Source organism: Oryctolagus cuniculus, chromosome 19 (genome assembly GCF_051225735.1).
Source record: "Oryctolagus cuniculus isolate XC-2025 breed Fujian yellow rabbit chromosome 19, ASM5122573v1, whole genome shotgun sequence".
NCBI lineage: Eukaryota > Metazoa > Chordata > Mammalia > Lagomorpha > Leporidae > Oryctolagus > Oryctolagus cuniculus.
This window is the reverse complement of record NC_142885.1, coordinates 14,539,495-14,565,724: the sequence shown is the minus strand read 5'-3', so window position 1 is coordinate 14,565,724 and position 26,230 is coordinate 14,539,495. Positions and strand designations below refer to the sequence as shown.

General features: G+C 39.1%; 1 protein-coding gene across 7 annotated transcripts in view; it reads left to right on the top strand.

The window, feature by feature from the left end:
* The window catches only part of AUTS2 (activator of transcription and developmental regulator AUTS2), a 1,250,408-nt gene that overhangs the window by 554,393 nt on the left and 669,785 nt on the right, over positions 1-26,230 (top strand). For all 7 annotated transcript variants that reach the window (XM_051847921.3, XM_051847919.3, XM_051847925.3 and 4 more), the window contains exons 3-4: positions 4,474-4,575; positions 13,436-13,471. In XM_051847921.3, the coding sequence (XP_051703881.1) occupies positions 4,474-4,575; positions 13,436-13,471 (138 nt within the window). The remainder of the gene's footprint in view (positions 1-4,473; positions 4,576-13,435; positions 13,472-26,230) is intronic.

The window sequence follows — 26,230 nt, the reverse complement described above, 5'->3', positions numbered from 1 at the left end:
ATATAGTTAGGTTTATATAGGTTTGTGTGTGTGTGTGTGTGTGTGTGTATAGTTTTCTTTTATATATATATATATATATATAGTTTTCTCTATGGGTTTATATTTTTTCTTTTATATAAGTTTATATATATAGTTTTCTATTCCTTTTGAAGATTAATTTATTTGAAAGCAGAGTTAGAGAGACACAGAGAGAGAGACATCCTCTGTCTACTGTTTCACTCCCAAATGGCCACAATGGCCATTCTGAAGCTAGGAGCCAGTAACTCCATCTAGGTTTCCCACATGGGTGGCAGGTGCGCAAGCACTGGGACCATCCACTACTGACCTACCAGGTTCATAGCAAAGAGCTAGATCGAAAGTGAGAGCAGCCAGGTCTCAAATGGGATGCCAGTGTCACAAATGGTAGCTTAACCCACTGTGCCACAACACCAGCCCTCAGAAACTTTTCATAAAACATCTCCTCACCAAAGTTTACCTAATGAGATTCCTTTCTTTGTGAATGTGCTCAGATGCCACCAGTGTATTAAAATATATGGAGAACCTTAAAATATGCAGAGTTGTTACTTTTATGTTAAATATAAGCATCTTAAATGGTTACTAAGAATTAAAACAGCAAAAGGCGTTAAAGGACATGGATTTAATCCTAAATATTTTGCCTAGGTGGGCACATGATTTTCTTTTTTTTCTTCATTTGTATATTGGAGAGCGTTCTACCTATCCTTATATAACCCAGAGTAGTAGTTGGATATAAGTTACAAGATTGCTTATGAACTAGAGGGCCTCCGCTGCACATACAGAGTTTATTACCAATATAGCAATATATTGGTAATATATTTATTATAATATATTATAACAAAAGGCCTTTTGAACTTGAAAATGTGTCATAGCTATCAAAGGTGTTTAACAAAGGATGACATGCTGGCTAAGTTTTGAAGGCATATTTGAAACAATAAATATAGAAAGAAAAAAGAGGTCTTCAAAAATCATAGTGAAGGAGGTAAGAACTGAGCCTTTAAAAATCTCTTGACCTCAGAAGCACAGAGAAGGTGACGATGAACATTCCAGAGGGAGAGAAGCAGCTGTGAAACAGTCCAGGGCAGGAATGGCCACAGCATGATCAAGAATGAAAGAGAGGGGGGTGTCATTTTAGTAGAAGTCCTACCTGTATTTAAGTATAAAAGTAAACATCTGAAGAGACATTACTCTGTACTTTTATTCCAGCGTAGAAGCAAAGGCTTATACAGCTTGCATCTCATTTAGAACTAGTAGGTTCAGCTTCAACATAGGAGAAAATGAAGTACTTAAGGACTTAGGGAAGATACAGAGTAAAATTAGCATCAATTTTCTGGTCTCCATTACAGCAGCTTTCCTGGAGAAAGGGATTTTAGAAGAAAGTAGTAAAAGTGGATTTGCAGAAAGGTAAATAAGTTGGCCTCATTTTGGAGATTTGGGAGATAAAATGAATTGTGTGACCAAAATTAGACTCTGTAGTCTTTTTATAAAAAAACAGATATTTATTTTTATGAACTTGAAAGGTAGAGAGAGAGATCTCTCTTTGGCTGATTCATTCACCAAATGCCCACAGCTGCTGAAGTTGTGTCAGGCCAAAGTGAGAAGCCAGGAACTCAATCCAGGTCTCCCACATACATAGGTCATAAGGGTCCAAGTAAATGAGCCATCACCTGCTGCCTCTCAGGGTGCTTCCTGAATCCTGCAGCAGAGCCTGAACTTGAAAGTGGGCACTGGTACGGGATACAGGTGTTCCATGCAGCAGCTTACCTGCTGTGCCAAATCCCCACCCTTCAACTATGGTCTTCTAAAAGGCACATTGAAAGGCTCGCTCTCCATTCCTCTTGGTTCGATCTTCTTTGATGTCAGGGCCACTTGAAAACTTACAAACTTGCTAACCTGTTGCCTGTTCTGTTATATGAGGCTCCTGAAAAATGGAACTTGTGTTGTTGTTTTTAAAACAGGACTTTACCAAGTAAGCAAAGTGTCACTTCTGTTTTGCCTGAGACTTTCCATGTGCTCATCCATATACTCCTCTCTCTAATGTCTCCTGTTTTCTCCACAAAGGGACTGTGTTTCAGACGAGACTTTGGGGTCATTTCTTAGCATGTTGCTTTTCCTGCCTTTCCACATCAGGAGTAGCTTCCTTGTCCTCTTGGCCACGTGAGCTGATTTCTCTTTTAAAGTAGAAGTATTCAAAACCTGTTGATATGAAATGGACACTATGAAAAACAATGACTTGATCAGCCCTTGTCCTGACTGTCGAGAAATAACTTACTACTTTTCCTTTTTGTATTTTTTTGTTCTACTTAATACCATTGGTAGAACTCTTTAATTAACACACAGTTATTCTTAGGTGTTTAAATTTAACTGAAAAGTGATCCCTGTTAAATATAAGAGTGGGAATAAGAGAGGGAGGAGTTGTACAGTTCGGCACTTGCTCAATTGGGCTTTCCACTAATGGTAGAGTTAGAAACGTGCCAGGGGATTCCAATTCAATCCCATCAAGGTGGCATGTACCAATGCCATCTCACTAGTCAAAGTGATCAGTTTTAGTTCATAATTCATCATAATGATAGGATTAAGTGTCAAAGGGATCACATAAACAAGACTAGTGTCTGCTAATACTAACTGATAGAATTAAAAAGGAGAGAACAATCCAACATGGGAAGTGGGATACACAGCAAACTCATAGAATGGCAGATGTCCTAAAGAGCACTCTGGCCTCAGAATCAGCCCTTAAGGCATTCAGATCTGGCTAAAAACCCATGATAGTATTTCAGGGATGGAAAACCAAGACAATCTGGGAAAAAAAAAAAAAAAAGCCTAAATGAAAGATCTCTGCGAGTGAGATCCCAGTGGAAAGAACGGGCCATCAAAGAAGGAGGTACCTTTCTCTGAAGGGAAGAGGGAACTTCCATCTTGACCATGGCCTTGTCTAAATAAGATCAGAGTTGGCGAACTCAAGAGGTTTCCATAGCCTTGGCAGCTCATGACAAGAGCCTCAGGTGATTACCGATGTCATAAATAAGAGGGGTCAGTTGTTAAATCAACAACAAGAGTCACTGTGCATTTACTCCCCATGTAGAATCTCTGTCTTTAATGTGTTTTACTATGTGAATTAATGGTATAACTAGTACTCAAACAGTACTTTATACTTTGTGTTTCTGTGTGGGTGCAAACTGTTGAATATTTAATTAGTATATACTAAATTGATCTTCTGTATATAAAGATAATTGAAAATGAATGTTGATGAAGAATGGGATAGGAGAGGGAGTGGGAGATGGGATGGTTGCAGGTAGGAGGGTGGTTATGGGGGAAAAAGCTACTATAATCCAAAAGTTGTACTTTGGAAATTTATATTTATTAAATAAAAGTTAAAAAAGTAGAAGTATTCAGAAATCATTTCCCTTGTGAACATCACTGGCTACTCTTTGGTTTTCATTCAGCATGTATTTCCTTGTTTTGTTACATTTACTTGTCCTGCACTATCTTTGTCATGCTAGACTGAGAATATTACAATGGGGCTCTGTCTTGCAGTTTTCTACATTGCATTTCTTGGTGTCTCTGAAAATGTGATTGGCAATGATGTCATAAACTAATTGTCCATATGAGAATATGTGTGACCTAGAGTTTCATATAGACCATTGGTTTTCAATTCTGTGTGTTTATTCAATTTTAAAGGAAATTCGGTGCAGGATCCATGTGTAGAACATCCCATATGAGAAAATCAGAGTTGGGTAAATGTGTTGAAACTACAATGAAACTTTAAAAGTTCAGTCTTTTTTTTTTTTTTCTTTTTGGTTTATTACTGTGTCTCTAGCACTTTGTACCAACACAAATGGGGCACTAAGTGTGTAAGTGTGTTGAATGAGTACTAATTTAACTTACTGGAGCTGTCTGTCTTAATTGGTATTTTTAAATATCTGGGTAAAGATCTCCAGAATGTTGTCTGAACAAGCAAGATCATTAAATGTGTTTCCGATGGTTGAAAGATAACTTCATAGCATTTTATCATGTTCTCTTGGGAAAAGGGAACCTGGGTTTTTAATGTATTTTGTTGAAAGGAGGGTAGAAGAAATAAATTAGGAAAACAGAGTTGCTATAATCTGGCTTTTGTTTATTTAGTGTTTTTGGTCTTTCTATTATTAAAAAATATTACAATAGAACATAAAAAGAAAAACCCACGGGAAAATACTTCCTAGTTCATGGACTTGCTTCAGCGTTCAAGGTGTTGAGTTCAGGCTTGCTCACACTCCTCTCTACACTGACATTTCATGGTAGATGGTTTGCCTGTTCTACCTAACATGTGGCGGCTTCTGGGGCAGTATTCACACAACGAGAATGTTTAAGATCAGGAGCTGAAATTGCTTGCTCTTGACAAGTCTCAGAGAACAAGAGCTAAGATACAGTTATGTGAGGAGACCACTGACTTTCCCTTTTATTCTTTTCTTTCTCATTTAGCTCAAGCCAGGGCAGAACAGCTGCAGGGACAGTGACAGCGAAAGCGCCAGTGGAGAATCCAAGGGCTTCCACCGGAGCAGCTCTCGGGAAAGGCTCAGCGACGTAAGTTCCCCCCCCCAAAAAAAAAAGAAAAAAAAAGGCAAAACCACTTGACCACATGCACATGCCTTTGGCTCCGGTCTCAGCTTCACCCTCACTCCTGCTTCTAGATCCCTGTGAAGATCCCAGAATGACAGTTCATGCTCTCTTCCTGTTCACATGTTTGAGCCTAGCAGTTGTGGCATCATTCTAAAAATTGGTTTCATTGGTTCAGTTGTTTCCATAAATTTTTGAAATTGTCTTGTACATGCAATGGAATATATTTGGCCATAAAATGAATTGGCTTTCTGATACAGACCTTAAAAATACGGTAAGAATGGCAGACATAAAAGAGTAGATATTGTATGTCTCTACTTTTTTGTGTGTTATGTAGACTAAACAAATGCATAGAGAGAGGCAGAAAGTAGAATAGAATAAGGAATGGGAAGGGTGTGTTGGAAAGGTTGCTTAATGATCTTAGGGGTCTTTTTGGGGTGAAAAAACATTTTGGAAACTGAACAATTGGAGACAACATTGTGAATACAATTAATGCCAGTGAATTGCATCCTTAAAAATGGCTAATGGCAAAGTTTTAAGTTACATATATTTTACCACAATTAAAAAATAAATGTTAGAAGTCCTATCGGTCGTATGTCAAACCCAGTCAGTGAAACCTTGACTTCCTATTATTTAATTATTAAAATTCACACTTTTGCCACATTGTTAAACAAGAAAGAAGGAAAAATGACAGAGAGGGTTGGCATGTAAGGATATGTTTGGAAATTTCCAGTCCCCTTTGTCTCTACACGTGTGCAGGTCTGAAGTAGCGGAGTACTGCCTAGGCCATATGGCTGAGGTCTGAGGTCAACACCTCTGTGGAGTTAACACACAAAATGACTGTTTTTGAAACCAGGCAACAACTACTCACGTGGTATTTTACAGAACAAGGATGCCCCCATATTTGTTTAAAAGGGGATTAAATATCTAATGACTGTCAGACAGTGAGGAGCTTGAGGCAGAAACTCCTCATTACTGGTTTTGTTGTTCACAGTATCTTCCATTGCCACTTCTTACCATGATTATTCTCTTTTTACTTTCTTGAGCACATGGAAGCAAGTTAGTGTAACTTGATGTCCTTGTCTGCTGCTGGCGTCAGTTTCTCTTGGTTGGTTTTTCTCATTATGGGTTATGCTTTTCTGCTTGTTTGCTTTCCCAGTCATCTTCTCTTGAATGCCACACAGCAGAGTGTTTTTCCTTGTTGGGCACTGGATATTTCTGATTTCTATAATGAATTCTTTATTCTGGGGTGAACTCATGTTACTTGAAAATGGTCTCATTCTTTCAGGGTTTGTTTTTGCAACTCCTTGGGCAGATCCAGCGTTAGCCTAACAGCAGCTTTTCCCCAGTCTGCCTCAGGCTGGTGGAAACCCAGCCCATTCATCCCAATGTGAGTTCTGGCGATTGGTCTCCCTGCTCCTTTCCAGTGATTGTGTCCTTGGCCTCAGTACGTTTCCCCCTCGGATGTGCTGAGGCGAGCGTGGCACTGCCTCCTTCCTGGTATTTCTGTGAAGATCTCTCGTCTCTGTTCTCTGCTTTGCTGATTCTGGCTACCCTGGCCTTCCCTGACACTTGCCTGTCTTCTCAACTTAGGGATGCTGCTGGCCTCCACCTGGCTCACTTCCTACCCTATCGACTATGGCAGGAAATATCCCAGGCAGAAAGCTAACAAAATTGTCTGCTTCTGTGTTTCCTTCTAACAAGTACCATTGTCCTGTACTTTTGCTAAATTGGTACAAATTCTTGTTGCATACATTTTGTCTAAATATTTTTTAGTTTGCTGGACATAGAAGAAGATATTTGGTTCTTGTTAGTCCATCGTGTCCACTGCTGACTTTTCAGCTGTGATAAAAATTCCCATCTATCTTCTGCCAACTTCGGTGATAACTTTAGAAGAGTTGGCAGTTAAAACTTACTCGCAAGTAAGAGGCTAATCAAGATACTGTATTATTCAGGCCTTATTTTCTTTGAATTGGACCAGCAAAAGGTAATAAAACATTCCAGTGTAGCTGGAGGATCTGACTCATGGAGAGAGCTTTAAAACCACCAAGTGTGCTTGGCTTTTCTAAATTATATATTTCCAAACTGTATGGCCAAGAGAGAATAATTGGCCACAAGGACTTTTGGTTTCTCCACATCAAGGAGACATAGTAACTTGTTTAGATTAGTCACTAAGGAAAATGTTAGGGGGAATAATTACATATGTAAAAATCCATGATGGGTTATTCAAGAGGGAAAATATTGCTTCTGACTTATATAGAATTTTTATCATAGAGGAAGTTACCAAAATTAGTGAGAAAACTTAAATTATAAAGTGATCATCAGCATTCATTACAACAGACTGAAGACCCTACATCTTGATAAGGTCGCTGTATTAGTCAGGATTCTTGATAGAAACAGATCCAAGCAGCATGTGATTCATTATAAGGAATTGGAAGCTTTTATGGAGCTGAGCTCTCCCAGGGTTTACAGTTGGTCAGCTAGACATCCAAGAGAGCCGATAGTGAGTTTCTAGTCCTAAGACTGGCAGGTTAGAGACCTAAGAAGACCCAGCAGTTTAAAGGCAGGAGGAAAAAAACTGAGGTAAGGGAGGACTCCCCTCTTACCTGGAGGGGAGTCAGCCTTTGGTTCTACTCAGGCCTCTACCTGATGGGCAGAAGCCCATCCACATCAGGAAGGCCAGCGTGCTTTCCCCAGCCTGTAGATTAATGTGTTGAATTTGCCTAAAACGACCCTCACAGAAACACCCAAGGAAATGTTTGACCAAATACCTGAGCAAACCTATGACCCAGCCAGGTTGACAGATAAAATTAATCATCACAGTTATGTTCTGAGATTCCAGTTAGATGTGCATATTGGAGGTACACTATTCAACGCATTGTAGCTTATTCTTTTAAAAAGCCACTGGAATGCATTAAAGGGGTTGAGGTTACGATTTTTACTTTACAATGTTGAGTTTGCATTTTATATGAAGAACTGTAGATGAAGGTGACAGCAAGAGTGAAATAAGGGAAAGACCCAGAGAGCTCTAGAGTGTGAATGAGAGCTGTCGGCAACTTGAAGAGGGTATAGCAAAGAGTTAAATAATTGACATTTGAAGTGACATAGCATTTCTACACCTGATGCTTGTTATTGTTATTGATCCATTTTTCTCAAATCATTGTGGTTACTACAAGCTTATTTCCTCCATCCAAATATATCGTGTTTCTTTTTTTCCCCCAGCTGTTAATAATCTTATCTCCATCACACATTTCCTTGGCTTAATATTTTAGATTATTTTCATTGTCATTAATTTTAAAAAATCATTGATCTAAAAAGTACAGAGACACAGAGACAGGAATATAGAGATCTCCCATGTGATGGTTTACTTCCTAAATGCCCACAACAGCTAAGGCTAGGCCCAGCTGAAGCCAGGAGGCTGGAGCTCCACCTGGATTTCTCACATGGGTGACAGGGACCCAAGTATTTGATCTACTGTCTCCCAAGGTGTGCTTTAGCAGGAACCTGGAATCAGGAGCAGATCTATTTTGAAAATAAATCCAAGCACTCTGATATGGGATACAAGCATTCCAGGTAGCATCTTAAGCACCATTCAAAAACACCTGTCCTGTCACTGGTTTTTAAAACACTCAGGAAAATCTAGGAATTAGCTTGTTTTGTGACCCTTGCAAGAAATTGCATGTCCATGTCATTTCTGGTATGGTCTTTTTCCTTTTTATTCCCAAGAGAGAAAGGTCTAACATGGAGGTAGGTAGGCAGAGATGTCAGACACAATTGGTGATTTGCAAGACTTGTAAAATATACAATTTAAATTTGCCCTAGGGTCACAACATATATGCTCACCTAAGAGTTAAATATATATCTATTCTGTACTCAGGGAGCTTTGTAATAGTAGCAGAGTCTCTATGTGTGGATCTATAATGAATGGAGCACATCTATTTTAGATGGATAATCAATTTTGAAGTCCCTTGTTGTAGGTAAGCTGTTAAAACAGAAATGTTATCTTCATGAGTTTAATGAGTAGCTTCGGTGATAGCTTAGTGACAGAGATGGAAAGAAAGGGAGGTGGGGGCGGTGAGAAAGAGGAGAATGAGTGTTTAATGGATATCTACTCGCAGACTTGAATGTCAGCAGCAACGTTCTCTCTCCTGGAAAATGTCTTTCAACTGCATAGCCCCTTACTATTCCTGCAGCCCACAGTAGCATGGAGACGGAAACTGAGAATGTTTCTAAGAAAACTCTCCTTTATATCATAATGAGATCGAGGTGGATAATATGTAGAGATTGCTGGAGCAGTGGTCAAATCTAGGGAAAAAAAAAAGAAACAAAAACAAAACAGAGTGAAAATACCATGTCAAACAGGAGATAGCTTATAATGAGCCTGGAAATCGCATGTCGGATAGCCAGCTGGCTGGCATTTCTTCGTATCCCTGTCTTGTCAAGCAAACCACTAAACGCATTCTCATACCCTATTTTCTCAGCCTCTTAGTAGCTCGCATTTCTGCCTACTGCATTGAAGATATGAATGAATTGGAAACTCTACCACTTGAAGAAACAAGAATGAAGTCTTTCTCCCTATTCAACAGAAGTTTCTGCCTAGACATGGATATTTGGTATTGTTTCAAATGCTTTTGAAACCAAGGAAACTTTTGTTTCTTCCTTAAACCTGCCTTAATTTTTCAAATATCAAACGTTTGACTCACAACCTTTTCTGAATTCTGTGGCCACATTTGCTAAATACTTTGGACAGAGGTTGCCTGAGGTCTTCAAGCAAGGAAAATGGAAGCTTTCTCTCCTCATTTGAGGTGTCGGGATTGGGAGTGGGGGCGGCATTGTGGCACAGTGGGTTAAGCCACTGCCTGTTACCTGAATCGTATATGGGCATTGGTTCGAATCTCAGCTGCTCCACTTCCAATCCAGCTCCCTGCTAAGGCATCTGGGAAAACAGCAGAAGATGGTTCAAGTACCAGGGCCCTTGCCACCCGTGTGGTAAACACAGATGAAGCTCCTGGCTCCTGTCTTCAGCCTGGCCCATCCCTGGCTGTTGTGGCCATCTGGGGAGTGAACCAGTGAATCAAAGATCTGTCCCCCTACAACTCTGCCTTTGAAATAAATAAAAATAAAACTTTTTGAACAGTCAATAAGGCTCAAGTAGTTGGGTCCCTGTCACCCTTATGTAAGACCTTGATTTAGCTTCAAGCTCCCAGTTTCTTTCTGGCCCAACCCTGAGTATTGCAGGCATGTGGGGGAGAATATCCAGCAGGTGGGAGCTCTCTGTCTTTCAGATAAATAAATATATATTTTTAAATTGGGAAAATAGAGGAAATTAAAGCCAACCTTTTGGCTGAAGCAAGGGTTCTATCAAATTGTTCAATAAAGGGGCAAATATTTGGCACAGCAGTTAAGTCACCGCTTGAGACACTTGCATCCTATATTGTAGTCCTGATTTGAGTCATGGCTACTCTGCTTCTGATCTAGCTTCCTACTAATGCATGCCATGGGAGGCAGCAGATGATGACTCAGTTATTTGGGTCCTTGCCACCCATGTGGGAGATACAGACTGAGTTCTGGGCTCCTTGCTTTGGCCCAGCCTAACCTTGGCAGTTGTAGGTATTTGGGGAGTGAACCAGCCTATGGAAGATCTCTGTCACTTTCTCTCCCTCTCTCTTTGCCTGTCAAGTAAAATGAAAATAAGTAAATTAATTTTAAAAAAGCAACAATTTGCTGTGGCAGCACCGTCTGTCTGCTCTCCTAGATGTTTACCTCCTGGTGTTTCTGCCCTCCCTTATACTCTGAGAAAACAGGATCAGTTCCCAAATACACATCTATAAATGAATAATAACACATTTCAAGGAATAAAAAGGCCATTTCTAAACATTTATTCCATTTTTGTAGCATAATCAGTTGTTGCTTGTGGTTTAGGGATATTCATGTAATTTCTGTCTTGTAAAATTATTAAAATTACCAAATGTTTATAGCTATTTTTAGATGCAGACATAGAATAGTCATGTATGATGGGGACTGTTTTCTGAGCCTTTTGCATAACAAGACGTCAGGGATATAAGATGCCTGTTATGAGCATCAGTCAAACTGTGACTTCTTTCCTGTTGCTGGAAACTTTAGTTACCTGTACTTTGATAGTGGAGCCCTGTCCATGACTACGGGTAGTATTCTGCTGAATACAAGGCTGTAGCCAGAAGCTTGGGGTCGCAAGACTGTACAAAGAAGGCCTGTTTATTACATAAATGTTTCTTCTGTTCAAATTGTACAGTTATGAATGAAGGGAGCTGAAAAGTAGCAAAAAAAAAAAAAAGATGGAGAAGGAAGAAAATATCAATGTCACAGACATTTGGCAAAATAGGTTAGAAGGGAATTTTTCTGCAAAGTTTTCTACCAGGCCTAGAAATCACAACTTAATGCCGCAAGTCTTGTTTCCTATTATGAAAAAGGTTGAGTACCGTGGGCTGGCAAATGTCGATAGCCTCTGATTCTAAGGTTCTGTGTGCTTTCTTGCGAATGCAAAAACAAATTCCAGTGGACCTTTAATGTAGATGAGGGTCTAGTATGAGTCCCTTCCTGTGTCTGTGTTTGTGTGTGCCCATGTGTGTGGGAGGGGGGTTATAAGGCAGGGTGCTTAAATGCTTTGTTGCATTATGTTAATTCCTCAGCAGTGCAATCAAATTCATGTCGTAATTAAAGCTGTCAGTTGGAAGGCAAGCCAATCGCCACGAAAGCACAGCATAACAAATGAAGTGAAATGATTCTGCGTGTAGCTATACAATGCTTCGCCAGGCATGAAATTAAATAAGTAATTTGATGTTGACATCAGAAATTGAAATGATACCCACTGTTCCCTCATTCAGTCAGACCTGCATAAACAATAGCCAGAACAAATATGCACAACAAAGCCCTCTTCTCCACCCAGCTCCCTGAGTAATGTACAATATATATGCAAAATGAGCATAACAGAGCTTTCCTGGTCCTGATGGATGGCATTTTCTTTGGTATACAATAAGATGATCTGTGTGTGGGGGGTGTATGGCGGTGATTGTGAAGGGGTTCTTCTGGGATAAAAGATATTTGCAAGGAAACGGGGGTGGGGGCTCAAAATAAACAAATCCCATGGTCTCTCTGAGTAATTCATCCTAAAAATGAGTTTACTTCCCAGGGGCCTGACTCCAGGCTGGTAGAGACCTAACCTGGCTTTTGCCTTCTTCTGCCTCATGGCGGGTGTGGGTGCTGAAAACAGGTGATGCTGTCACGTGGTTAATCACGGCTATGAGAAGCTGTCGCCATGACTACTGGGGGTCTTCCTCCATGCTGTTTCTGGGATCAAGAATGCAGTAGGAATTTTTAAAACCAAGTCCATTCTGCAAGATCACACATCAGTTGTGCTTTATTTGCATGAGCTTGTTGGAAACATGAAGAAATTTTACCTTTGAGGACTGGATTTAGGATTGCCCCACAAGCCTCCCCCTGTCCTTGTTTGGTGGAGATGTACTAACACACTGTATTTCTCTCTCAAACAGTTCAGAATCAAGAAGATCAATCTACTGTATTTCTGGAGATGTCATTCTCCTGAGCTGTTTACCCCATTTAATCCATTATTTTGTTTATTTATACATTAATTCAACATAAACTTATTAAATGCACCCTGTGTGCCAAGTTCTCGGGAAGTGATGCTGAATGAGCCAGACGGTCCTGGCTACCTGCAGTTTACAGACCAGGCGGCAGGGCCTGCAGGTGACAGAGCTAGGAGGGGACCGAGTACTGTTGCATCAGGTGGAGGCGGCTGTGGCCGGGCTCCGGGGAAGGTGCATCAGCTGACTCAGGCTCCTCAGGGAGAGGGCCTGGCTGCTGCAAGGAAGCTCAGCAGAGACCTGCGGACTGACAGCCTCGGCTTTGTTTTCATTTCAAGCTTATTTAGGGCCCCTCTTAATCAGATAGCAAATGCTGCAAATTAAAGAATTTGTAAGAGAGGTTTTATCAGAAAGACACAGCATACAAACAAGAGCAACCACAAAAAAAAAAAAAAAAACTCAGAGAGAAGTTCAAAACATACACAGTGATCTCTTTTTGATTTCTTACCCCAAACAAGTGATGCCTTTTATTTATTTATTTTTTTGAGAATTACTGCTTCTTTTATTTCCCCGTGTGTCAAAACTATGGCAGCCAAAATGATAATTCTTACGACTAAACCCTTCAGAAAAAACGGTGCTTTTCACTGCTTCCCTTTGGCTGCACATTCTTTGCATTTTAGTCTACTAATTATGTTTACAAAATGTCTCATTTTTGAAAAATACTGTGTGTGTACTAACTGGTGCCTTTAGGGAATAAACTGGCAAGTAGGTCATACACTGGAAAAGTCATCCAAACCCACTGGGCTTTTTATTTTTAAGTCAGTCTGGGCTTTTTCCTCTTGCCTGCCCCTTTGCGGCCACAAAGCTGAGTAGCTTGAGACCAGGGCATTGAATGTCAGCAAGTCAGGGAGGCAGGCTGATGCGTGTCTGTTTAGTCTCAGCGCAGGGCGAAATGCCATCATTAATTCATTACCCAGCTGCCTGTCAAATAAATTGGCAATTACGTCCACCGCAGAAGCTTGGAATTCAGTAAATAGCACGTTAGCATCTCTGAGTTGTTGAGAGATGTAAAGGGGAAAATTAAGCAACACGGTGTTTGTATCAGTAGCAGATGACAAGGGGCAGCACACACTGGTGATGTGATGTAGTGATGAAAAGCCTGCAAAGGGCGGTAATGAGCTGTGTGGATTGGAACGTGTTAAAAAACCATTGCTGATTTTCCACTTTGTCTTTATGCTTTATTACAGAGTTCAGCTCCTTCCAGCTTGGGAACAGGCTACTTTGTAAGTCTATCTCAACTTCCACATATGTGCCTTGCATTGGCATTGATTTACTTCTATAATGAATGCTTGTTAGAATATGAAAAAAAAAATCTAAGAAATTTCCTCTCAGTCTTAAAGAGCAATCTGATTTCTGTCCTTTTACCAGCAATTGTTTTGTGTTTAAAAGACAACCTGATGGGCCCTAAGGTTCATAAGTCAGTCTGAGGTGTACATTTGGTTCCCAACATTCAGACATTTACACCTTGCCTGACAGTGCAAAGGGACACAGGAAACCTGACTGGCTCCTGCCACTTTTCTCCATAATTTGTGTGTGTGTGTGTGTGGGGGGTGTCATGTGGAGGATGGAATTCACATTATGTTCTGACATATTTATTCACTTTCAAAATTCCTTGAAGAACTTCCCTCCATATACAATGGATTGCATTTTAAATTTTTTGATGAGTGGTGATGTTTTAATGGATATTTGCCCTCAGTATCTGGGTAGGAGACCTTTGAGTTTTCCTTCAACAGTCATTAAACTCCTCATTTTAGCAAATGAAGGTGTATTATTCTATTTCTGGACCTTATCCTCCGTCCTGTGGGCATCATCGCAGTATTTTTCATTCACTGATAAATTATCACTTCATTATGTTTATTTATAGAAAAATTGTCCTTTTTGGATTGAATAGTCTTTTTCAGTACATAATTGACAAAGGATGCAGATAAACATTGTTTATGCATCAGGATAATATGCCAGAGAAAAGTGTATTGTCATATTAAAAGGAACCTGATTTGTACCTGAATGATGAACGGTGATACTGTAATACCTGTTTAGCATTTTCTGAGAAAATAATGAAATCCTGAAAATAAAATTAAGTAGAAAATAATTACTGATTTAGTTTAGTTGCTTTTAACTTTTTTCCCCCTAGCATGCTAACAATTACTCTGATTTTCTTCTGCCCACACAGTTTTCTTGACACATTTACATTAAATATATGAAAACCAGCATCATTTCATTGAATGAGATTTTTCCAAGTTTGGCAGAAGTGGCATTTTCTAGATGTGACTTTTTTTATCCTAGTCTATAAAATGAGAATAACAAGGATAAAGATGATTTGGAACCTACTTAGTACAGTTAGCACTTATACTTGCTCCTGCTTCTTGTCGATGAATATTCATGCTTACAGAAACAAGCAGGAGACACGCAGGATTAGCAGTTGAAAGAACAGACGCAGTGCCTTCTGCCATCTCTTCACACCAGGCTGGATGTGGGTTGAGATGCTGGAAGTGAAATCTGGAGGCTGCCAACGTCTGTGCTCCATCCAAAAGCTAAATTCTTCCACTTTGCTTTCTTCAGCAGAAATAAGGCCAACAACTACCACCTTAGCCCTCGATCACTTTTAGACTGAGAATTCTAGTATTTTCTTTTACTGTCAGTATAACTGCTCTGAAATAACAAAGCCACTTCTGGCAACATTGGGATTTTCATTCTGCATTTTTTCCCTCTAGTTCTGGAAGTGTTTACTTTTATTCTTTAACAGTACATTCCTGTGAGTAAAGAATGTTTAATTACAAACCTAAAATGATTTTTGTGCCTTCAGTTGTTTCATAATACATAAAAGTTTGTTCTTATTTTGGTAAAATTGCTTGTAGAATTACTTCGCTTTTATAAAAATCTGTCATATTATTAGCTTACATGGAGAAGATACATACCAGATGTGTGTTCAGCTCTCAAGTATGACAAAAATGCCCTACAGAGAATGTGTTTCCAATAATGTGATTGTTCTGTTATCAGAGTGCAAATCTATTGATATTATTGCTAAATCCTCATAAAAATATCTTCTATTTCAAATTTCCTTTCAACATTACCACATGTAATACTCAATTTCAGGTACTAACTTCGACGCTGGTGAGTTTCATACTTTCTAGTGGAAGATATGTGTTAACAGGCTGTAGGTCTGACTCTTTGTGCAGTGTTTTGTGGTTTGTATCGTCACGATAGCTTTTTAATTGTGTCTGTAAAGAAAGCTTGGTGTCAGGTAAGTGGAATGGTAATTTTTCACCTCTATCTTAAATCCTCCTCAGCATCTCTTTGGACTGTGGATGGAGGTAAATTGCCCGCTGAGTCAATGAGCTATTAATGCAGTTGAACCACATTTGAATTCTGGCATAAGAAAACGGAAGGCACTGACCTGTTGGGTTTAACAACCTGGAACTGTTTTCTTCAGCACTCTCCCATTTTACAGCATCACTCTAGTTTAAGAAACTTCCTGCATTTATTACTTTTTATATAGAACTTTTAGTGAAAAAGATTCAACACTGTCTACTGTATATATTAATAAAATAGATATCCATCTAAGTATACACATGTCCACACACACACACTTACACACTCTTAGCCAAGGCCAGTGTATTGTTGTTTAATTTCTTTTGACTTATCAGTAGTGATAAGTTAAAAGGTTTAAAGGAGAGGCCTGTGTTTTTGATCTGGTTTCATTTGTTTACATCTCTCTGGTTCTGTGTTGCAAAGATGTCTGCTTAGGTCTGTCACTTTTCCAATCCGTTTAAAAGCAGATTTGAGGAATGAGAACAGCAGCTAAAATCAGTATTTACATAAGCATATTGCAAAGAATTCTTAGAGTAGACAAAATAGAGAATGATTGGAACAAACTTTTCATATTTTTGGGTGCTTTTGAATAATGTACGTATTACACACACACACACACACACATACACACATACCCATTCATTACATACTTGCGCAGCTCATATTCTAAATATAGATGAAAGTATAGACTAGTTGGAATCAGTTTCCTTTTTTTTTTTTTTTGGCAGGAACCCTAAAACTTGTTGGAGCGTATGTGGGGTTTTCTGTTTCTTTTTTTTCAACATCAATGCAGTGAACATATTTTCTTTTCAATTTAAATGTTCCAGATTATATTCTCCTCTTAAACATGTATTTGTAGTTTCATTATGCATAATGTATAATTAAAAATGGTCTCTGAGGTAAGTTGTGTGACCATGGGCAGGTTAATTAATTTCTTTGAGTCTGTTTCCTTATCAGTAGCTGCCTAATAGAGTTGTGGCTATTAAGTGATATGTGATATGTAAGACACATATAGCAGCTCTCAGTAGTAGCAAATAATACAGGTTCCTTTTACTATGCAGCACTATCATTTCCGAGGGTTACCACCAAAAGTAATGATAAAGAAGTCAATTTTGTAATTTGTACCTTTATTGAAAGACTATTTTATTTTTATTACATTGTTTACTAGCATTCTCAGGAGCCTGGGGGGTTGGGTGTGGTCAGCTATGTAGCAACTCAGTCTGTATGTGAACATGAAACAAATATTGTGTGATCTTCTGTGCGCCTGTTCATGGTGGAATGAACTCTTCCCATAGGCTATCCATACAGTAGAGTTGTTCCTGTTTGGGTTGAAGTTGCATGTTTATTTTCTCCCTCAGAGACATTAAAAGCGCTTGTTGGCTTTTCAAGACTGCTAAACAGCTCTTAGGTTTGGACTGGGAGGTGAAGTAAGACCCATTCAGTGTGTTCAGATTATAAGAGGTCATATCACATTTTGGCTCCTCTCTTGTATCAGAAAGAAAAAGGATGCCCTGGAATACCTGTTAGGTAACTGGAAGCGAACAGAGTGAAAAGGCCAGTGAGCTGTGGCATCACAGGGAAGATCAGAGTCATTCCTCACAAACACTAGACTGCGAGTGTCTATAGCTGGGAGCTAGTGTTGGTGACTTACTTGCCAGGCTGAACTTGGTTTAAGGGAAGTAAGGCTTTTCCTTATTAAGTGAATCTTTCTGCCCCTCTCTGGATAACTTTCAGCCTTCGGGCAGGTTTGAGTCTAAATGTATTAGGACCATTACCTCAAACTGCTTTTGTAAACTCCAGTAATTTCTCTTAAGGATTTCCAACCTTGGGGCACATCTAGTAATCAACATACTTTAAAGTTATCAAAGAAACCAACTCACTTCTACCTAGCGATTAAAAGTACCACATTATATAATAAAGGGGAATTCTGTACCTGGGTTAAAATGGGATTTGTGTAATTGCTGTTTTCCTTGGAATTAAGTTGTATTGACAGTGCTGGTAACAGGCAGTAGGTGCAACGCATGTACCTATGACTTTCTGTCCAGAGTAATAATGGTCATAAAGAGCAGATTCTTGGCCCCTTTTTGCATTTTTACTATAAACCTCTGAAATATCTCTTGTTTGCCTTTGTTATAGTTTGTGTAACTCCAAAAACTGTTGCATGGTACTTTGTTTACCCAAATGTGCTTTTTCAATTTCAGTGTAGATTTTGTTATTAAGTCAAAGAATGAGTTCCTCTAAAAAGACTGGGCTTTTCTTAACATGATATATCTTGAGAAGACTTTTTATTAAACAGACATTTCTGACTTTTTATCTTTGTATAAGTATTAAGCGTTTTCTGTATTAGGTATTGTTCTAGGTGTGAAAAGCCATGGCTGCCTCTTGCAAAGAATGTAATTTACCCCAAATCTGGATCCTTGCCTTCCTTTGTGATGCTTTTAATTATTTCTGACACATAGTGTTTAAAGAAGAGGGTTTGAGCTTTCCAGAGAACCTGGCATTATTATTAGTATTTCTATAGGTTTTAGTTTCAGAAGTATAGATGTATCAACTTCACCTTGGCTGTGCTGTATCCAAAGCAGAGGAAATAGTCTTCTCCCCGCCTACCGGTACTTACTTGCTGGTGATGCTGGGAAATAATTTTATAACTCATCATCTGTTATGTACTTATATTTAAGATTAATGACATTAAGAATTTTTAACATTTCTGCTCAAAGAAGACTCTAATATTTTCACTTGTTGCTAATCAGCCATTTATTTTATTGATAAGTATCCATTATGTTGGAAATATTTTTTAAAATCTAAATTCCATTTTGAATACCATCACAGATCTACAGTTGTCATTACTAGAGCATTTGGACTAGATTAGGTTAGTAACAGCTCCCCAGTTGGAGAGTTCAGTCACCAAGATGATTCAGACATCTATTCTTGGCTCTTAAATTAGATGCCATATAAACCTGGCCCTCAAGTCAAGGGTGTCTAGTTGAGTTTTATACGTAGCCAACTGATGAGTCTCCTGAGAAGTGTAAGTAGAGCACTTTGAAGTTGAAATAGTGTAAAACTTGATGGACACTTAGATACTCAACAGTTTAAGAGAGGGTGGAACGAAGTTGGAGGCAAACTGAGCAACAAAGGGGCACAGCAAAATAACATAGTACTGTGCAGTTGGAACAACTACATCATGATTCTAGAAGAAGGCAGGACGGCAGTTGGTTAGGAGTGTCACCTGGATAGAAGAAATGGAGGGTAAAGCCAGGGAGGGAATTGGGTGAGTGGAAAAGGCGGTGGTTTATTGGTAAACCTGAACTTGACTTAGTGGCCTCAGGAGTGTCAAAGGCTAGAATTGATGACTCCAGTTGTCTTCCTGGAATTGGAACCCCAGGATTAAGAGGTCTGATTGCAGGACACTAATTAGTTTGGGAGATAGAGTAGGTAGTTGGAGATTTAGATGTCTATGTAAGGGTCACTTAAAATGTAGCATGTTACTAGTATCATGTAGCTACCTTTGTATTGTGCAGAAACATTTGGATAGCTCGTATCAATTGCTCTTCCAATTGGTAAAGATTTTTCATATTTTTAAACTGAAACCTTTAAAATACTACCCTGAGCTGTGTTTGCTGCCTAGCAACAAAACTAGGATCTAAACTAAGTAGCTGTTTTATTAATATTAGGAACCACAGAATTAATCTTTCTCACTCTGGAAGATTGATTTACACCTGGACTAAGTATCTGCATTCTAATAGACTCCTTCACGTAGGGATAGATAAACTTTCTAATTTCAAGGGCCTTAGCCTGAAAATATAGTTCTTTTTTCCATTTCCAATTCATACCCTTTGGTCATGTTTTTGATCTGTTGTTAGCATTCTGACTTGGGGAATAGGATCTGTGAGCCAGGAGCAGACATACCGTGATTAAGGGACTAGTACAAGTGGAATTCTGATGTGTAGACTTTTAATCATTTGTAGAATTTTGCATTGGGATACAATTCCTAGACCACCCTGTGGTACCATCTTTAACTTCAGTTTTTCCATTCAGTATGAGAACTGAGAAATTTGGTGAAAAAAGATAATTATATGAAAAATAAACAATTGTTATGTCAGTTTGCAACCAATCATCTTATGCTTTTGCTTCTTAACGTTTGTGAAAAGGAATAGACTAAGTATTTTAGATATTTGCAATCATCAAGAATCTTCATTGTCATCAATGCAAACTCTAGTTTAGGTGGTGAGGTGACAGCTTAGGCATGACTGATAGATAAGGGGCAATGAGGCTCATCCTGGTCTCTCTACCCACCCAACCAATCCCTTTAGGTGGCCCCCACAGATCTGGAGAGGCAAAAAAAAAAAAAATGAAGATAAAGGTTTAATGATCCACCTAAGAGAATTGCTATAAGGCCTTCAGTTCTAGTATTTTACAGTCCATGATCCTAACTATCTTACTTTAACTGTCTGCCCAAATGGGAACAGTGCTTTGCATTGGCTTTGATACTGTCCTTCAACCACAGGAATACAAGGCCTTTGTTGCCTTACTGCTTAGTGAATTCTGCTCTTCAAAATTAGCACCAAAAGAAGCCTAGATTTTAACTGAGTGGCCAAGTTTGCCCTTTTTGGGGGTTATTAATGTATTTATTAATTCATTGTTAATAACATAACTATTCATAATGAAAATATATTTATGTCACTCATTTAGGATTAATACATGGAATCATTGATGCTGATGGCTTTTCCTGTTCCTTGGCTAGCATGTCCTATTGGTCATAGAGATGATGCAGTAAGTAAAGGCTTTAGCATGGGGCATTGACAATCCCAGAAAGAGCGGATAGGTCACTGCATGGAATTCTGATAATAATTTTCATTTCCTGTTCTTTTTTCTGTCACTCAAGATTGTTTTAAAATAGTTGGACATTTTCAAATTATAGAAATACTGCATTAGTTGGGATGACCTGTATAAAATGAGCCACAGGCAATATCCACACCCTAATGTTTACTCTGACTACCCACACCACCTTTATTTTGACAGATTTAATAGCCTGTAGTTTTATTGGCTATCAGTCAGAATCTTTCGGATCAAAGGACTCATCTTTTGCTTAACTGCTTTAAAAAATATTTTTCCTGAAATTGTAAATTAGATGCTTCCCAATCCATTCGTAAGAAACTCGCAGCATGGTACACACTAAGAGCATCATTTCAAAAGAGGTTAAAAAATGCAACTGGGGCTTGTTAAAGAGGAAAAGTGCTATGTTAACTCCAAGTGTCACATTTTCCTATAGGCAGCTCTAGCAGTAAACAAGAGTTATTGGAAGCTTAGATAGTTTGAGACACTTCACTTATCTCCCGGTAGTTGACTTCAGAAGTCAAACATTTAAAATGCATTTTGCTCATGTAAAAATGTTTATCCATTTAAAATATAGTGTCATTTTAACAAAAGCACCCTGGTGACAAGTTGTCTAGATGTAGCACAGTTAATAAACTGCCAGGTCTTATACACATATACTAAAAAGGACCAGCACAGTATCCAAGGACTGCTGTTATAAATCATTGTTAACAACCCTTAATTTGCTTAGCAGGCTAATGAATGATCTCCAGTTTTCCTTTAGTAATTAGCTTCATTACAGTCATGTTAAAGGGACCTTCCTTATACTAAATCTCTGCCCTGAAATCTTTGTCTTGTTTGTAGGATAAACACACACACACACACACACACAACAAAAAACAAATGAACATGTTAGTCTTCATTGATGTTTCCCTGGTAATAAATCCAGATGCAAGCAAAGTGGTTGTTTTCAAGTAGAAGCATTGCCAGAGGTGATGAACTGTCTATGAGGGTTTACAAGCTATAATATAGTAGCAGTTTGGGGATGGAGTGGTGAAGCCAAGTAATTGCAGGGTTTCCTGTCTAACTGTGTTGCTGTGTGTAGCCTCTGATTTTAAAAAGCCATTAAAAATGCAGCAAGTCACAACAGCCATGGTTCCTACTGCACTGCTACAGGTACTGCGTATGTTCATCACGTCTCACAAGGTCTTGCCCAGATGTACGAATGATTACTTACAGGTAGAGCTGGACTGCCTCAGAAGAGAATTGTGTGCAACTCAAGTCCTGAGTAGCATTGTGAGGACTCACCAAAAACTCAGCCAAGATGCCATATTTCTCTTACTGCTTCCAAGGGTTCATTTCCATTTGTAGTCCCTAAGCAGAGTGAGAGAATCCTGTCAATAACCTACTGTTCTCCAGCTTGGTGGGAAATAGACCCAACTTTACTCAGAAAAGGTAGTGATGAGGGGCCAGGGCTGTGACAGAGGAGGCTTAGCACCTCCACCCGAGGCACTGGAATCCCATATGGGCAGTGGTGCTTCTCCTGGCTGCTCCTCTTCTTATCCAGCTCTGCTGTGGCCTGGGAAAGCAGAAGATGGCTCAAGTCCTTGGGCCCCTGCACCTGCATGGGAGACCTGGAAGAAGCTCTTGGTGCCTGGCTTTGGATTCGTCCAGCTCCAGCCTTTGCAGCTATTTGGGGAGTGAACCAGTGGATGGAAGAGTTTTCTCTCTGTCTGTAACTTTCTCAAATAAATAAATAAATAATCTTATTTTAAAAAGAAAAGACAGTGTTGTGTACTGAGTGGAGAAAGTCATGGGAAGTCATGGGTTTCCTTAGAAAATATATTTTTGAAGACTTATTTATTTACTTGAAAGGCAGAGTTACAGAGAGAGGGAGAGAGAGAGAGGAGAGAGAGAGAGAAGGAGATACTGTTCACTCCCCAAATGGTCGTAACAGTCAGGGCTGGGCCAGGAGGAAGCCAGGAGTCAGGAGCTTCTTTCAGGTCTCCCACATGAGTGCAGGGGCTCAAGCATTGGGCTATCCTCCACTGCTCTCAACAGATGCATTAGCAGAGAGCTGGATCTGAGTGGAGCAGCCAGGACTCGAACTGGTGGCCATGTAGGTGCCAGCACTGCAGACTGTGTCTTTAACCCTCTGTGTCACAGCACCAACCCCTCTTTAGAGAATTTTTTTAAATATATTTTTCAAATGACTTTGCAGCAGAATTAACTCTGTGATTGAAAACCTGGCTTCTGTGGGGAAAAAAGAAGCAGCATTTACACTAAAACATTCTGTAAAGCAGAGGAAGCTAGTGAATCTAATATGTTCTTTTAATCCAATATTAGACAACTAATAATTTGACCAAATGGAAGCCTTGAGCTGCATTGTACAAAGGCATACTATAGTCATAAGTTATTTTCATCTGTGTTGTTAAACTGCCAGCTTTACTAATTTTGTAATTGAAATAGACCTATTACTTTGATTTTACATAGGTGTAGAGTTACAGAACCTCTGGGTCAGAGGGACTTTAAAAATCACCATGTCTAGCCACCAACTTGAAACATGACTGAGAAAGTGATATATTGTCAGGGTTGGTTGGCAATTAGAACTGTGACCTGTCTCATCCTGGAGACTGACCTTTCACCTAGGATAGCTGAAAATCACATCGTTTTCCTGCCAGCTATGTCACACTGTTCTCCTGATGAAAGGACTGTTACCGAACAATGCCGAAGTCTTTTTCATATGTCATACCACTACATTGTATTTCTCCAAAAATCCAATGGGATTTTCAGTTTTAAGAACAGGACCTTTTTTAAGAAACAAAAATCTGCATTAAATTTCATCATGGTATGCTTAGTACTGTTAGTACTCTAAGTACTAAGTACACTTTGTTCTTAGAATATTATTCCAACCTATTTAGTTTCTTCTAGTAACGTTGTTGTCTGTCTTAGTTAGTCCTTAGTAAATATCACCCAGTGCTGTAAGTCTGTCTCTTGACAGAGATTTCACTACTAACAGATTTTACTCATTGCTGTCTTTGTGATGCCTCATCTTCATAGGATTCAATGTATTCTGGCTGGCTTTGGCAAGTTCTCTGTGTTTGTTTCCATTGTTGATTTTTACCCAGGGCTTCACCAGAAATCATTCTTCCTTTGTTTTGTTTATCCATGGGTACATTTGGATAGGATTATCAGATAATCTGTGGAATAGTTAACATACTTTGCCTTTTTTCTTTCTAGTCATCTAATTTATTTTAAATAAATTAACTGGACATACTCTTTGAACTGGAACTCATTGCGGTGTTATAGAATGGCAAAACAATTAACCACTAAAATATACTTACCAGAGTTTTAGTTACAAAATGGATATATTCATGATAGACTTTTTAAAAATTGTTGTAATATGTGACCAACTATGATGATCTAAAATAGATGAAAGGACATTGTAAAGAGATGCAATTTGATATAGTATTAATGTCTTAACAGATATGCTTGGAAAAGAAAGCAATAAATGATTAATAAATATAAGTAGCAGATCTGTGTTATATTTCGTTGTGCCATAAAAGTGATATTCTTGATTTGTGAAATGTTTTTAAATTTCGGTGCAGAAATTACAGGTTAATTTTTAAAGTTACTGCATATTCTGAATAGGTCATGAAATTAACAAACTCTTTGTCACATTTGTATCTGCGTGTTGACTGTTTCTTCATTGTTCAAATGAAGGATTGGCTCAGGATTCACTTGGAAAGGGGCCTTTCAGAGTCGGCTCACCTGCGGATGTGCTGTTTACACAGCTATACTCCTAGCTGAGGGGACCATACATGCTCAGGGACCCTTCGTACAAGTCAAGGTGTCTGTTATCCTCTGCCTGAGCAGTGTTTTAGTGAACTTACATCAGCCTAAAATCACTTGAATTCTTTTACTCAGAATGTTAGCAAACAAGGATAAAACCAATGCAAAGCCAATTATTTATATAGATCCTATGAAAGTTTGCTCTTCTTTAGGCTTTTATGGCTGAAAGGATCTCTCAGTCTTCCTTAGCTGGGGGCGTGGTTAGAGTTGGGTTTCCCTAATTTTCCGTTTTCAGCCTAGTCCTCAGTGGTTGATTGCTGAGGCTTTGTGGTTCCCTTTCCGTGTTTCGAGTCTTGAGATTTTAGAGCTCTTATAGGGAAAAGAAAGAATCTGCCTTGTTTTCCTGCTGTGATATATACGTTGTGTTGTTTTCTACTTGGTATGATTTTTTATTACCTTTTTGATCTTCATTGACCATAATTGTACTGATTTTAATTAGCAAGGATCTTTGTAACGATTTTCACTCCTGTATGTATGCGTTTATGACATATTCTTCATTATGTACTTGAATTAAGTCCAAGATGTGATTAGGAATAAGTGTTTATTGAGTGCTGACTATGGGCCAGATACTATTCTGAGCTATTTGCATATATTAATTACTCATGTTTCATACAGTGACCTTCTGAAATATGAACTATTGTGTCTTCATTTTATGGATAAGAAAACTGAGGCCCAGATGAGGTAAGTAACATGCCCTAGCTCACACAAGAAAGAGCAGTTTAAGTAAAGAATTAATCCTGATAATTGCTGAGAGACTGAATATTTCTTCTTCATTGAACAATAGGAAATTAGGAATGCTTCCCTCTCCACGTTTTCAGGAATACATGCTAAGTGGTAAGGTCTGTCTGTTTTCGTTTCTCTCTTAATTAGACATGAAGCAAGAAGATTCTTATTTTCTGTTTATTACTCTTTCTTCCAAGTGTAGATCCTTATCTCTTTCTCAAACAGATGGTTTTATAAGTATTTTTAAAAGATTTGTTTGTTTATTTGAAAAGGCAGAGAGAGAGAGGGAGGAACAGGGAGAGATCTTCATCCAGTGGTTCACTCCCCAAATGGCTACAACGGTCAGGGCTGGGTCAGGCTGAAACCAGGAGCCAAGAGCTTCATCCAGGTCTCCCATGTGTGCAGAAGCCCAAGTCCTTGGGCCAGTTTCCCCTGCTTTCCCAGGCACATTAGCAGGGAGGTGTATCGGAAGTGGAGCAGCTGGGACTCAAACTGGTACCATATGGGATGCTGGGGTCAGACGTAAATGCTACACCATAATGCTAGCTCCGTCTGTGTGTGTGTGTGTATTTATTTATAGTCATGCTTTGCGATATGTGTAAGCCAATCCAGGTCAAACCTGACTTATGCAAGGACATCAACTAGGCTGGGCTTGTGACGATGTTTGGGAACTTTCTTTTCTCCTTTTCTCCTTCTTTTCCTTCCTCTTTTCCTTTCTTCCTCCTCTCTTTCCTTCCTCCCTCCCCCCTTTCCAACCTTCTTTCCTCTTCCTTCCTTCCTTCCTCCCTCCCTCCCTCCCTCCCTCCCTCCCTTCCTCTCTCCCTCCCTCCCTCCCCATCTCTTTTCCCTCCCTCTCTTTCTGAAACCAGTAAACTTTATTTCAAAGGCATTTCTAAGTTCACAACAAAAATGGAAGGGACAGAGTTCACAAAACCCCCATCTCCAAACATGTGCAACCTCATCCACTATGGCTTCCTCAGCTGCAGTGGTACATTTCTTACAATCAATAAACCTACACTGACACATCACGACATCACTCAGAGTCCATGGTTTATATTAGGTTCATCCTTCTATAGGCTTAGACGAATATATAATGACACTGTTGTAGTATCCTACAGAGTAGTTTCACTGCCCTAAAATCCTCGTTGCTTCACTTGTTTATCTCTTTCTCCCTCCCTTAGCCTCTGGTGACCACTAACCTTTTTTACAACAATCCTTTAAAAAACAAAAAACAAACAAACAAAAAAAACCAAAAAACTCCAGAACATCATGTAGTTGGCATCCTA